The sequence below is a fragment of the Papio anubis genome, chromosome 20, assembly GCF_008728515.1.
Source record: "Papio anubis isolate 15944 chromosome 20, Panubis1.0, whole genome shotgun sequence".
Taxonomy (NCBI): domain Eukaryota; kingdom Metazoa; phylum Chordata; class Mammalia; order Primates; family Cercopithecidae; genus Papio; species Papio anubis.
In genome coordinates this window covers 47,961,692-47,976,476 of record NC_044995.1, presented here as the reverse complement: position 1 = coordinate 47,976,476, position 14,785 = coordinate 47,961,692, and the positions used below count along the sequence as shown (strand labels likewise).

The 14,785-nt window shown below is 56.8% G+C and overlaps 1 protein-coding gene across 1 annotated transcript in view; it reads right to left on the bottom strand.

The window, feature by feature from the left end:
• Positions 1-14,785, bottom strand: part of CELF5 (CUGBP Elav-like family member 5) — a 48,301-nt gene that overhangs the window by 17,129 nt on the left and 16,387 nt on the right. The window contains exons 2-5 of the mRNA XM_031659073.1: positions 7,297-7,348; positions 5,277-5,405; positions 2,982-3,252; positions 2,654-2,736 (exon numbers count right to left, since the gene is read on the bottom strand). Of these exons, the coding sequence (XP_031514933.1) occupies positions 2,654-2,736; positions 2,982-3,252; positions 5,277-5,405; positions 7,297-7,348 (535 nt within the window). The remainder of the gene's footprint in view (positions 1-2,653; positions 2,737-2,981; positions 3,253-5,276; positions 5,406-7,296; positions 7,349-14,785) is intronic.

Below are 14,785 nucleotides of genomic sequence, written 5' to 3'. Positions count from 1 at the left end.
GGGCGTAGGCACTGTAGGGGCTGAAGGGCAGTGTGAGGGACGGCGTCAGGATGCCCAGCCTAGCCCCTGCTCTACTGCATGCGTCCTGGTCCGCTCCCTTGTCGTGTCCCGGCGGGCAGCCCTGGAAGCTGGAGAAACCCTGCAGAGTGCTTGGCCGAGCAGGGAGGGGAAAGCTTAGAGGTGGGAGGTAGCCAGGACTCTGGGGTCCCTGGATTCCCGTTAGCTCAGGCCCCCTGGGTGAGGGGCATAATGCCAGTGGCTGTCGGCCATGTCCACGGGCCCCCAGCCCCAGGAGCCAGAGACCACAGCGAGTTGTGATGAGATCAGCATCCTGGACCCAGCAGCATCTGCACAGGTGCAGCGCCCAGGTCTAGGGGGCTGTGATGGGGCACAGGTGGGGGCCCTGACTGTCAGCCACACGGTCAAAACAGATGGCGAATCCCGCTGCTGGAGAAGAACAGGGAGGCACAGATGGAGACACCTATAACTTCAGCTCACCTGAGAACAGGCGAGAAACCAGTTTCCGAAGGAAAACAGCGGGCTCAGGTGGACGAACCTGCCATTGTCACTCCACACCTGAAACTCCAATCTCCAGAGAGGGACAACTGGGGCACAGACGGGTGACCCTCCAACTCTCACCCACACCTGAGAACAGGTGAGACTCCAGCCACACGAGAGGAACGACGCAGGATAAGTAGATGATCCTGACTCTGTTCCCCGTTCCCCGGAGCTAGCAGGGAGTTCAAGGGAGCTCAGCCCCGGATTTTTTTTTTGAGACAGAGTTTCGCTCTTGTTGCCCAGGCTGGAGTGCAGTGGCGCAATCTCTGCTCACTGCAACCTCCGCCTCCCAGGTTCAAGCGATTCTCCTGCCTCAGCCTCCCGAGTAGCTGGGATCACAGGCACCTGCACCCCCGCCCAGCTAATTTTTTTTATTTTTAGTAGAGACGGGGTTTCACTATGTTGGCCAGGCTGGTCTCGAACTCCTGACCTCAAGTGATCCACCTGCCTTGGCCTCCCAAAGTGCTGGGATTACAGGCGTGAGCCATCACGCCCGGCCCCAGCCCCGGATTTTTGTGCCCTGTGCAGGCAGATGAACCTGTAGCCCATCCACCCAGTGGACAGCGGACAGTAGCCACTGGTGGGGACAGGGGGCCCTGCTTTGCTGAAGCACAGATAGAAACCCATGTGACTGCTGTCCCACCCCATGGCTGTCCAGGTGCCACAGTGCTGGGCTGAAATCCACCAACAGGCAGCCCTGGGCAGTCGAAGCAGCGGTGAGCAAGGGAGTGTCTGTCTGTGCAGTCAGGACGCTGCAACAGGTCCTGTTATCAGTGTCAAGAAGAGCCAGTGGCGGGTACGGTCATGCCTGTAATCCCAGCACTTTGGGAGGCCAAAGGTGGGCAGATCACCTGAGGTCAGGAGTTTGAGACCAGCCTGACCAACATGGTGAAACCCTGTCTCTACTATAAATACAAAAATTAGCCGGGCGTGGTGGCACATGGCTGTAATCGCAGCTACTTAGGAGGCTGAGGCAGGAGAATCACTTGAACCCAGGAGGTGGAGGTTTCAGTGAGCCAAGATTGCACCACTGTACTCCAACCTGGGTGACAAAGCAAGACTCCATCTCAAAAAAAAGAGAGAGAGAGAGAGAGGCCTGGGGTCAGGGGCTCAGGAGGCCATTCCCACCCCCCACAATCCAGCTCACACCCCAACTTTTGGGCTCAAGAAGGAAAATATTTTTCCCCTTCGACCAGCTCCTCCCTGATGAGCTGGATCCCAGCAGGATGCACCCTGTAGCCTCCCTGTTTCGCTGACATGCCCCCTTTGATACAGAACTTACTCCTCCAGACGCCTACCAGCCCTGTCCTGGGACATCTCTGAGCTTGGGAACACTTGCCCTTGTGCTGAGCTAAGTCCTTCCCCTGGGTTTTGAGAGCTGAGGGAGGAGGCTTCTTCCTCTCAGGCCCTATCTTCCTTGTAGCAGATTTGGAGATGTGTATGCGGGGACGATGGCTCCTGGGGACTCCTTCCTCAGGGGAAGGGCTGTCCCCAATGCCTCCTTGGTCTTCCCCACCCTCTCACTGCTGCAGACCCTGGGACCTGTCCCCAATCCCCATCCCTCCCTCAACCATTGAGTCGACATGCCCCCCATCCATTCTCACCCTACTGTCTGTTTTCTGATCAGCCCTCCTCCGTGTCCACTAGGCCCCAGCTCAGGCCTCCTCCTCCCTCAGCTGGACCTTGGCCTAGCCGCCTCCCTGGCCTCCCAGCCTCCAGTCTTGCACCCTGCCCATCCTCTACATTGGCCCCAAAGGGATATCTGCAACCGACCTGGCCCATCTCCTCTCTTGCTCTAAACCATCTGTGACCCCCACTGCCCGTGAGGAGTCCAGGCTTCATCCTCATGTTATTTACATCTTCTATATGGCTCCTCTGGGCTACCTGTTACTACCTCCCAGCCTTTCTTCTTGTTAGGGCCTCTCCTGGCCTCAGCAAATCCAACCCAGGTGTCATCCCCTCTAGGACATCCTTACATGTACACATATGCCTCACGCACTCTGGCCTAATGCTCAAACAGACCTGCATTGCAGCACTCACATGTACTGATCACCCTGTGCTGATGACTCTTGCTCAGGCACACACTTATGTATACCGATGCTGCCGGATGCGCACGTCTTCATCCATGTTGGTGCGTACGTGTCACGCACGCAGAACCTTGCGTTATTATCCACATGCCTGCAATGCGTACCAGTGTCTGCTAATGCCTGATGGCTGCCTTGTCCGTTGCATGTTCTGCCTGGCCGTTAACGGCATAACCGCTCACCTGGTGGTATTGACCTGGGTCAGGCCGCCTCCACCACACGCGCGTGCGTACTTATTCTCAGGCTTATCACGCCAGGCAGTGCACTCGCCAACCGTTGCACTTGTATTACGCAGTGGTGATGATTATTTGGATGCCAGCGGAAACATGCTCGCATCACGCATCTGCGCTCGCGCGTATGCCCACTCCAGGGACCACAGCCGGGCCTGTTATCGCCTCCACCTGTGCCCCCTCTGAAGGACAGCCGGGGCTACTGGGTGACAGCAATGGTAGGAATATGGCCTGTTTCATCCCTGTCCCCTCACCCCTTTCCCACGCCCACCCCCACGGCCAAGGGCAGCTCCAACTCACCGGCATGGTCTGGCTCCCATGCAAGGCGTGGATGGCCGCCTGCGCCTCCGTGTGGGAGGAGAACTTCACGAAAGCACAGCCTGCTCCAAGAGAAGAAGAGGGTGATGGGGTCACGGGACTGGCTGAGCGGGGGCCACAGGAGAGGGGACAGAGAGACCTACATGGCCAGCGTCAGACAGAGAGAGTTGATAACAGAGAGACAGCCAGCCATTTGCTCAGACGGACAGCTGGACAATCAGCCAGATCAAGGGTCAGAATGGAGGAGAATCGCACAGACAGACAGCCACAGAGTTAGACAAAGAGCCGGTCACCCACACAGCCAGCCAGCCCGCCATTTCTTCATTCAGTCCAGCAGAAAGTCAGTCAGCCATCCAGGTAGCGGAGATTAGGCAGTCAGTCACAGAGTTTGTGAAGCACACAACCAGATGGACGGTGCAAGGCTGGGAACCATCAGGGAGGAGGTCTCATCCATCAGAACAAATGACAGGGACCAAGGTCCAGATAATTATGATCAGATATGCGGAGTTAAACTGACAGACCACTGGACACACTGTCCTATGGGCAGAGTCCACAGAGATACGTGCAGTCCAGACAGACCCTTCTGACCACAGCCGGACAGATGGAAATTATCAACCACCAGACCTGAGCGGACCCAGACAGAGCCACACAAGCAGACAGACCACCACCAGAGACCACCAGACACAGGCTAATGCAGACAGACAGTCACATACAGAGACCACCAGACACAAGCGAATGCAAACATGGTCCCACGGACAAAGTCCATAGAACAGACAGAAGCCACTGGACCTGGCTCCAGACTGGTAGAGTACTATGGAAGGGCCAGCCATATTGTGGGGGGAGGGGTGGAATGTTCTGGAATTACATAGTTGTGATGGTTACTCGGCTTTATGAATGGAAAAAAAAAGCACTTCATTGTACATTTTAAAAAGGGTGAATATGGTGGGATGTGAAAGACATCTCAATTTTTTTTTGAGTTGGGAGTCACCAAGCCATCGCCCGAGGCAGAGTGCAGTGGTGTGATGTGCTGCCTCTGCCTCGGGTTCAAGCAGTTTTCTGCCTTAGCCTCCCGAGTAACTGGATTACAGAGCCTGCACGCCCAGCTAGGTTTGTATTTTTTGTAGAGACGGGTTTCACCATCCCAATTGGCCAGGCTGGTCTTGAACTCCTGACCTCGTGATCCACCCACCTCAGCCTCCCAAAGTGCTGGGATTACAAGCGTGAGCCACAGCGCCCAGCCCTCAGTTTTAAAAATGAAGAACCAGGCAATGGTCTGAAACCATCGGACACATTCAGTTCTAGTGAGGTAAGAAGACCAGAGTGGAGTCGGTCCCAGATGATGAGCTCTGTGGACAGAGACCGACAGACACCATCATTTGGACTCTCAGGCAGGAAGATAGCCAGACAGGCAGACACAACCAGAGACCACCAGTCAGTCATATGGACAGATCATATAGACAGAACCAGGAGGAAACAGTTCTACGAACAGTCAGGTGGAGGAATTGAGACCACAGGGCATAGGTAACTCTGTCCGGGGAGGCCCGCCCTTCCCCAGACCCGCTTTAGCAGGCCACGCCCCTGCATGCCTACTCACAGGCAGCCCCTGGAGAAGTCTTGCCCTTCCCCAAGACCCCGCCCCATCCCAAGGCCACGCCTATGCATCTCCGCCCACCCCACCGCAGCCCCGCCCCTCTTCAGGGCCAGTCCCCAGAGCCAGCATGCAGAGAGAGCATGCAGGTAGGATCAAGCGGGACCAGTCTGTGCCTTCCTTCCTTCCCTTCTCCATTCCTTCGGCCCCTCCCATTAAGGCCAGTCCTTCCATTCCATGGCCCCTCCACCCTTCCACCCCTGGGCCTCCATTCCAGGGCTTCCATCCAGGGCAGCTCCACCACCAGCCCCACCCCAGATCCACCCCTAATTCCTCCCCTCCAGGCTTCCCGCCCTGCAGCCTCACCCACAGACTCCACCCCTGGAAGTCCGCCCCTCCCAGGTGCCGCCCCAGAGTCAGCTCCTCCAACAGACCCCACCCATCCCAGGCCCGCCCAGATCTGGCCCGCCTGTTGTCGACCCGGCACCCGCCAGTCACCTTTGCTGCTGCCGTCAGGCCCCCGGAGCACGGTGCACTCGTCAATGACCCCGAAGGGCTGGAACAGCCGCAGCACGTCCTCCTCCGACTGCTGCTTGTTCAGCATCCCCACGAACAGCTTCCGGTCCCCTGTGGGCGGCGACACCCACCTCAGCCGAGTCCCCGGCCTCCGGGAGGGCCTCCGGGATTCCTCCCTCCCTCCAGCAGAGTGGAGGCGGCAGGGCAGGAAGACGCGGCGCCCGGGCCCTGCCGGCTCCGGTTCTGCGCGTGCGAGGGAGGACCCAGCCGCGCCCTTTCCCTGCCCCGGATCTCTCCACCCTCCCACGGGCCCTGCACGGTCCCATCTCCGGGCGTTTGCCCAGGCGGCGCCCCCGCCTGAAATGCCCTCCCTGCAGTCTTCTGGGGTCTCTGCTCCACTGCTCCCCCTCCAAGCGGAGATGACCTTTCCCTCTGGTGCACTCAGAGAGCCCGCACCGAGTACTAGGACTAGGAGCTGCCTCGCCGGGCCTGGGTCCCGTCTGTCTTTCTGTCTGCCCCCCGGACCTGCCAGGCGGAGGTGGGCACTGATGATCCCCGCACTTTCATGGTGCCCAGCAGAGGCCCCTGCCCAACTTTGTCGGGATCAAGAGGGGCCAGGCAGTCACCATCTGTGGAATAGAGGGAGGGTTCACGTGCTCATAGGACCAGGGGCCTTGGCAGGCTGGACCCCCTGACGGGTGGGGCTGGGCTGGGCCAGCCTCTTCTGTATGAGCTCTGCCCCCTTGGGTAATTGCATGCTCCCTGGTAATGGGGAACGCGGTGGCTTCATCTCCCAGGGACGGTGAGCTGGGTTACTATGGAAACTGCTCTCGGCAGCTGTCACTCATGGGGTTGGGAGGGAGAGAGAGAAAGCAGCAGAGAGACTGAGAATCAGGGAGAGAGAGGGACAGATAAGAGAGAGCACACGCGAGAGAGACTGTGTGAGACGGAGAGAGAATAAGAGAGATGAAGAGACAGAGAAGATACAAAGGAGAAAGAGATACAGAGGGAGATAGAGAGAGAGACAGAGAAATAGAGACAAAGATGGAGACATACAGACCCCACCTCGCTACTCCCTGTCCCACGCTGGCAGCCAGGGTGGAGAGTGTGAAAGGGGCTCCCATCCCAGAGGGCCTTTACTGGGCTCCTACATATACCTAGGCGTCCTAACACTACTGCCCCACACCTCCACTCAACTAAGTCTGGCTGCCCTCTTTCAGTCTCTGCTTGAGATGGAGAGGAAATATACAAATTTCCAAGAATGACTAGCTTTGGGTCCCATGGGAACAACCGAGTATGCCCCTGCCATGGGCACGCCCTGACACCAAAGTCCAGCCCCACACAGACACCACTGACCCCAGCCTGCATGTCTGCCCACATGCCCAGCCTAGAACAGTCACGCACATATGTGCAAACACACCCATGCACCGGCTGGGCACACGCACAAGCACACAGGCAGGAAGGCATCCCCACCACACACCACACAGGTGTGCTTATGTGCACCAGCTGCAGAAACACAAATGCACAAGTGCACGTACTCACACACATCTGCACACAGGCATGCCAGGTGTGCATACTCATACACACACATTTAAGCATGCACACACAAACACACAAACACATTTGCACACAGAGACCCCAGAGAGCAATCCACAGCCCTTCAGGCCCCCATCGTGTGTGTCTGAAGCCCCCCAATTATTGTACCCTGGAGGGAGTGGGGTATTTGTAACTCAGGGGAAGGCAGCTGGACCTGGCTAGACCCTGCATCCTCCCTTGGGAACTATGGACATAGCCCCTTCTGCTTTCTGGAACCTGCCTCTCCCCCAACCAAGGGGTGTGTGAGCAGGCATGCGACTGCTGCATGCTTTGGGGCAGGAAGACCAGTCCCAGATCCACAGGCCTCGGCCACTGCCCCTTTGGGGGAGAGAGGAAGGAAGAGATTTTCCTTCTTCTCCCATTCCTCCGCCAACCCCCAACCAGGCAGCCACGGAGAGATGACAACTACCTCCACGGCTTTCGCTGTCCGCAGGCTTCACCTGGATTGGCCGCGCCATCTGCAGAGAGAGGGGGAAGGGGAAAGTCAAGCTCAGGAGTGGGGGTGTGGTGGGCGGGGGTTTTGCCTGAGCTCTGTGGGACAGCCCTGCCCACCTCCCACCACCAGCCCTCAGCACCCCACCACCCCACTAACACCCCAGTCAAAGCAAATGACACTTGGTCCCGCCTACAGCAGAAACTGTGTGACGAACTCTTAGCCCTCAAAATCCAACAATATTCCTTCCTCCAGGAAGCCTCCTTGCTTCCCCAAATGTGATAGGCCCAGTTCCTCCGGTCCCTTTATATGATGTGACTTTGCAGTTCCTACCATCAAAAACTAGAGTCTATTTTCCCACTCCTGGCACCTGAACTTGGCCAAGTGACTGGCTGTGACCCATAGAATGTGGTGGAAGTTAAGTTGTGGGAGTTCTGAGCCTAGGCCTCAAGAGACCTTGTAGCTTCCACTCTTGGAACCCTGAGACTGCCAGGTGGATAAGCCCAGGAGGAGGAGGGGCCTCATGGAGACAGAGGCCTCTCTGACAGTCAGCACATGGGAGTGAGGCCACCCTGACCTAGCTAAGCCCAGTCAAGTCTCAGCTGACTGCAGCTGCTTGAGTGACCCCAAGAGAACCAACAGAAGAACCATCGAGCTGAGCCCAGACCAAGCTTTACAGAATCGAGAACAAATACAAAGACTGGAGTAGTTTGTTACTCAGCAGTGCTGACTGATACACCAAAGTAGCTACATTTAGCCACATCTCCCAGGAGCTTTGGGTGGGGACATACCTGAGTGGACCAGCCTGCCGTCTGGATTCATTGTTCTAGACACTTTTGTCCCACACCCCAGGCATTGAAAATGATATTTAATGAAACAAAAAATTCTCCCTTGCACCAACTCTCACAACATACCAAGTCCTAGGTATGAGCTATTTTGGATATTTGAGAACAGGCTCCAGGGATGTGAGAGTTGGGGAGGCATTTGCATCTCCACTGGTCCTGGGACACAATCCTTCTCCCAACCTGATGTCTGTGGCAAACTCCTATTCAACCTTCAAAACCCATCTTAAAAGCCCCCATGCAGGGACTCTTCCCACTCTTTTGGGCTCCTTCCTCCCTATCCCTCAGGCTGGAAGTGTCTATGTCTTGCTCTGTCTCTCTCCAGACAGGGGACTACAGCATCTCCCCACATGGGGAAGGACACATGGAGGAACTGGAGAAACCTGCTGAACAGAACGGGCCAGAAGGAAGTAGCCAACTTCCACTAACAGAGAAAGGCGTCTGGAATGGGAATGAGTGCTACTCTCAGACCTTCTTCCAAGTCAGAAAAACTTGAAATAGATCCCCACATCCCCTGAGCCCTATGGGTTCCAAAGTGCTCTGTCTAATCATCTGACTTTTGAGTTTCAGCAGAGAATGCACTTGAAAAAGTGCCAGGTTTTCCTTTCCTTTCTTTTTTTTTTTTTTTTTTTATATTGTATTTTTAGTAGAGATGGGGTTTCATCATGTTGACCAGGATGGTCTTGATCTGCTGACTTCGTGATCTGCCCGCCTGAGTCTCCCAAAGTGCTGGGATTACAGGGGTGAGCCACCGTGCCTGGCCAAATGCCAGGTTTTCTAATCACAGCATAGCTGCCCAACAAGTTTCAGAGAGAGGTGCAATTTTCACCCCATTCTACAGATGTCAACATTGAGATTTCTGTTATTTGCCTAAGAGAGAAGTTATTAGTGTAAGGTCATGGTGAATGGGTGAGAGTTTCTGGCCTCCAGATTCAGTATCTGTCCACCCACTCCCATACATAAGGCCTCCTCCCCATCTTTGGACCCCCAAAGTCTCTCCACTAAGCTATGTCCCTTGTGATCTGACCCCTTCTCTAAGATCCATCCCAGCTTCATGCCCACTCTTCCACTCTGAGCAACCCCTCATTTTGCACTCCCTTCCTCAGAGACCCCTCTGGATTTCCACCTCCCACCCGCCCCCAGCTTCCCTCTTCTCTCTGAGCCCCTCCTGCTTCAGAGGCCCTTCCTCATCTCTGGGTCCCCTCCCCTCTGTAAGACCCTCTCCCATTTTGACACCCTCCTTCCTGAGTGTATGTTCAGGGCGCATATGCTTTCCTCAATTTGAACTTGGCCTTTGGGGCCCCAGAACCCGAGAGGCCCCTGCCTCCCTGATCCTGTACCCCCAATCCTCCCAGCCCAACCTTCCTGCCACCCAGCTGCACCCTCAGAGGGACCCTGACCACCTGGGAGAGGAAAACTTCCATGCTCTTCCCCCACCCAGCTAGCTGGACCCCCTTCCCACCCCACGTCCCCCATGCATACACACCAGGGCCCTTTCCACCTGGGTACCACACCCTGCTAGGCTGGAGGCAGGAAGGGAGATAGTTTCAACCAGATGGGACCAGCTTCTGGGCTGGGAGGGGGGTGCCAGGGGAGGTAGAGAGAGATGGGGGGGCACCTGCAGGAGCTCCAGACTCCTACTCCCCCCACCCCTCCCACCCCACCTCCGTTGGCCCTCACCTCCTCCCCCCCTCCCAGCACCTTGGGCAGATGAGGATGGGGTTGCCATGGCAACGCTGATTCACCACACGGAAGCTGGCAATTGTTGTTGCCATGGAAACCGCCTCTTAGGGGCGAGCCCAGCTCCTGCCTTGCACAAAAGAGATATTTAAATATAATCTTCTGGAGATGGACGAGGGAGGGAGGGAGGGGTGGCCGCGGGGAGAGAAGCTGCCCCCATCACCGAACCCTCCCACCCCCACCTTGTTCTGGGGTTGGGGGGCTGGTATAGCTGCTCCGCATCTCCCCCACCCGCCACAGAGCCTGGGACCTTCTGCCTCCTACTGGGATGGGAGGTCCCTTCCCCCTCGCTGGGTCAGCTCCGGGGAGAGGGGGTCCTGGTCTGGTCCAGAGAAGCCAGCTGAGTAGCCCCCTCCTCTCCAGGCCTCCACTCTAAAGCCGAGCTCCGCGGCCCGGCAGTCCCCCCACCGCGGCCCGGCGCCCGCCTTACCCACCGGCCTGGAGAAGCGCGCCAGGCTGGCATCCACGTGCCGCCGCCCGCCCGCCCGGCCGCCCCGGGCGCACAGGCGCGCACCCGCCGCACTGCACGCTCGGGCCCCGCGCCGCGCGCCCTGCGCCCGACGCCCAGGCGGGCCCTGCCCGCTCTGCCCGCCCGAGCCGGGAGGAGGCGTGCCAGGCGGGGATCTGGGTCTCCCCACACCCCACCCCTCCTGTCGCCCCTGCCCGTCCATCTGGCTCTGCCCACCTCCTCCCGGCTCCCTCTCTCCATCTGTCCCACCGAGGTCTCTGCCGAGTGCACTCCCTCCCTCCTCCACCTTCTCTGGCTCCCCATTGCCGCGTCCCTTCCCTGACCCTTCCCTTCCTCTCCGTTTCTTCAGCAACATTCCTGCTGTGCCCCATGCCTCTCTGGTTCTGGGGCCCCCAAGGCTGAGTTCAATTTTGGAACTCCAGGAAGGACCCTTCACCAGCCTGGCGGAGGGGGAGACAGAGCCAGACACAAACTCTCCCATGGGGTCAGGGTTGGAGCTGGGAGAGTCGAGGGTAGAGGAGAGTGAAGAGCCAAAGGCTATCCTGGGCCTGCACTGAAGATGAAAAATTCACAGTGAATTTTGGAGTAGGAGTAGGAGTTTGGAGCGGTTGGAAACAATTTTTCATGTTGGAGCAATACCCACATCTGCTGACCCGTTTAGTCTTAAGACAACTTAATGAGATGAAAACATGAATTTCCATTTTACAGATGGGCAAACCAAGACCAGAAAGAAGGGAGAGGTCAGGAGGCCAAGGAGGGAGAATCGCTTGAACCCAAGAAGTTTGAGGCTGCAGTGAGCTATGATCGCTCCCACTCACTCCGGCGTGGGCAAGAGCGCCAGACCCTATCTCTAAGAAAGGGAGAGGGGGAAGGGAGAGGTACCCTAAGGACCTAGACATCCCTCCAACCAAGGGATCCTGTGGGCTGGGGAGTGTCTTGGCACTGTGGGCATGGATGGGCTTCACCTGGGTGACTGAGAAAGGGTCTTTTCTGTCTGACCTGGGTATGCCAGAGATGGGGAAACTGAGGCCCCTTGGGGGGTGGGGAATGGGAATGACTGCAAAAGTCTCTCACAGTGAGGCTGGGGCAGCCAAGGAGTCTCCCGGATCTGCCAAGTTGTGCCTTTCGAAGAGGAGAGATTCAGAGGAGGGGCCGGGCGCGGTGGCTCACGCCTGGAATCCCAGCAGTTTGAGAGGTCGAGGCAGGTGGATCACCTGAGGTCAGGAGTTTGAGATCACCCTGGCCAACATGGTGAAACCCTGACTCTACTAAAAATACAAAAAAAAAAAAAAATAACTGGGCACAGTAGTGCATGCCTGTAATCCTAGCTACTTGGGAGGCTGAGACAGGAGAATCACTTGAACCCAGGAGGCGGAGGGTGCAGTGAGCCAAGATTGCGCCATTGCACTCCAACCTGGGCAACAAGAGTGAAACTCCATCTCAAAAAAAAAAAAAAAGAGAGAGAGATTCAGGGGAGGCTCCAGATGGGTTATTTCTAAGTGGTGTGGAGAGAAGGAAGGAAGGTGGACCCCTTGTCTGCGCTGCTCCAGATACTATTCACTTTCCTCCCCTCCCACCTAGGCCCTAGTCCAGCCTCTCTGAAACACCCAGGCCAAGCCCCTCCCTCGCTCTAAATGCTGCTATGGCTCCCTATTACCCTCTGGGTAGAGGCTCAGCCCTTCATCCTGGCATTTGAGGACCCTTTGCCGCTCAGTCCCAGTCATTCCTCCCCACTCCTCCTGCCATGGCCCCCTGAACATGGCTGGTGACAGAACGCACCCCCGCTGCACCCCATCCTTGCCCCTCAAACGCCACCTCCTCCCTGAAGTCTTCCGTGCTCTCTCTCCATCTGCTTCCATTGCCTTGCCCAGGTGTTACCTTGATTACGACCCCTCCCCACTAAACACACACACTGCCCCTCACTCGGGGGAGCTCCGGTGGGAGGCAGGGGCAGAAGGGCACTGGGCTTTGTAACCCTCCTTTCCCCACCAAGAGCCTTAGCCCGGGGTCCAGTGGAAATGATACACAGGTTTGTAGACTCCTCAGAAAGCAAAACCCAGGCTCCATCACCATCAGCCAAGACCATGCCGGGCACAGTGCCTGGCACGGGAAGTCACCCAAGAGCTGGTGCCAGGCAGTGTCTTACAATTTGGTGTCTGCACAGGCCCAGAAAGATGACACGACACCCTGAGTCTCGCAGCTTGACGTGCCCAGGATCATTCATTCATTTATTCATTATTCATTCATTTATTCTGTGCCTATGTGCCGAGCTCCGGTTCTGAGCTCAGCACCTGACAGGCCTCACCTTACAGAGTCCTCCAAACACTTCTAGGGGCCAGGCGCGGTGGCTCACACCTGTAATCCCAGCACTTTAGCACTTTGGGAGGCCAAGGCGGGCGGCTTAGGTCACGAGTTCGAGACCAGCCTGGCCAACGTGGTAAAACCCCATCTCTACTAAAATTACAAAAAGTAGCTGGGCGTGGTGGCACACGCCTGTAATCCCAGCTACTCGGAAGGCTGAGGCAGAAGAATCGCTTGAACCCAGGAGGCGGAGGTTGCAGGGAGCCGAGATCAAACCACTGCACTCCAGCCTGGGTGACAGAGCAAGACTCCATCTCAAACAAAACAAAACAAAACGAACATCCACTTCTAGGGTCCCATTTTATAGATGACGAAACTGAGGTCCAGGGAGGTCAAACTGTCAGACACTGGGCATCTTAAAGTCCCTTGCCCATTCTCAGGTTTGGTTTGACTCTGGGCCAAGTCCTGCCGCGGGGAGATAAGCATGGGAGGTAGGGGTCCTGCCAGGGGGCCACCTCCATGACCCCTGTGTGCACAGAGAGGGGTTTCGGGAAGGCAACATTGCTCAAAGCAGCTGCCACGTCTGAGCAGTGAAGGACACACAGACGGACAAATTCGTCTCTTTCCAGGGCAATCAGAAGGGCAGTGGGGTGGCCGAGGGTGCTGGGATGTCCCACAGCCCCCAAGATTCGTGAAGAAAGAGACAGCAAAGTCCTAAAGGTCCTGGTCTCTCCCTCACTGGCCAAGAGACAGAAGCTGGACCCTCTGCCCCTCCCCGCACTGTCCCAGTGTGGGGGGCTGTCCGCCTCCAGGAACCCCAGGCTCTGGCTTTGGGGATGGGAGGTGGTGTCTGGGGCTGTGACGGCCCAGCCACCAGCTTCCCCTGGAATCTGAGCCTCGATTCCAGGGTCCCACGGTCCATTCCAGGATCTATTCTGGGATTCTGTTATTCAATTCCGGATCCTATTCCAGAATGCTGAGAGTTGATTAAACTACGTCCCCCACGGACACTGCTGTCACACTCGTGCGGGAACCAGAAAGGGGGGGCCGCCCTCGCTTCAGAAAGCAGTGGTATCAGGCCGGGCGGTTGGCAGGGGGGCTCCCCTGTGCCAGGAGGAGGGGGGAGAAGCAGAAAGTTAGCAAATGACCTGGGTCACTCACCTCCTGGCTTATAAAGAGACAGAAGGGTTCACTCTTACACGCAGGTGTTTTTTGGGTGGGGGAAGCAGGGCACAGGAAAGACGGTGGTTGTCTTGGTGTCTCATGTGACCCAGCTCCTCCCCGACTCCCAGGCTGTGCTCGTGCGGGCGTGTGCAGGCACGTGAGCCGCCTGGATGGGCTTTTCCAGCACGGGGCGAACCTCGTGCTCCAGCTCCCTGCAGAGCAGCCATCAGCAAGAGCTCAGATGAGCGAGCATGCTCAGACGTGGCTGGCAGGCCAAGGGGGTCTTCCTCCCCAGCAGCCCCTATCTGCCCCTCACCAGCCTCCCGTTCTCATTCCAAAAGGCTGGCTCCATGTCTGCAGGCATTCCCGGGAAAAGGTGGCACACCCTACAGTTCTTGCCTTTGCTAAGCAGGTGGGTGTTCGCCACAGAGGCTGATGATCCTGGGGAGAGAGAAATGTGATGTGTGTCCACCAAAAAACACCCTTGAGGATCTGTATTTGTCTCAGCAGACACTGGAAACAACCCAAGTGTTTCCCAGTAGGGGAACAGATGAGTAAATGATGTATTTGCATCCCGGAATACTAGACAGCAGTGAAGAAGTCCAAGGCACTGACACACACAGCAACATGCGTGATTCTTTCTTCTTCTTTTTTTGTTTTTTTTTTCTGGGTCTTGTTCTGTCACCCAGGCTGCAGTGCAGTGGTGCGATCATAGTGAGGTAAGAGGTGAGACTCGACTCAGGAGGCGGGGCTGAGATATGGGACCAAATTGAAGACTAGCTAAAACAGGATGGAGTCGAAGCAGCTCTCCCTGAGACATGCCCACCAGGGTGCCACGTGTGTTTACTGTTGCCACAGCAACACCTACATGGTACCACCCTTTCCATGGCAATGACCCAATGACCGGACACTTCCCACTCTTTTCTTAGAAATTTCTGCATAATCT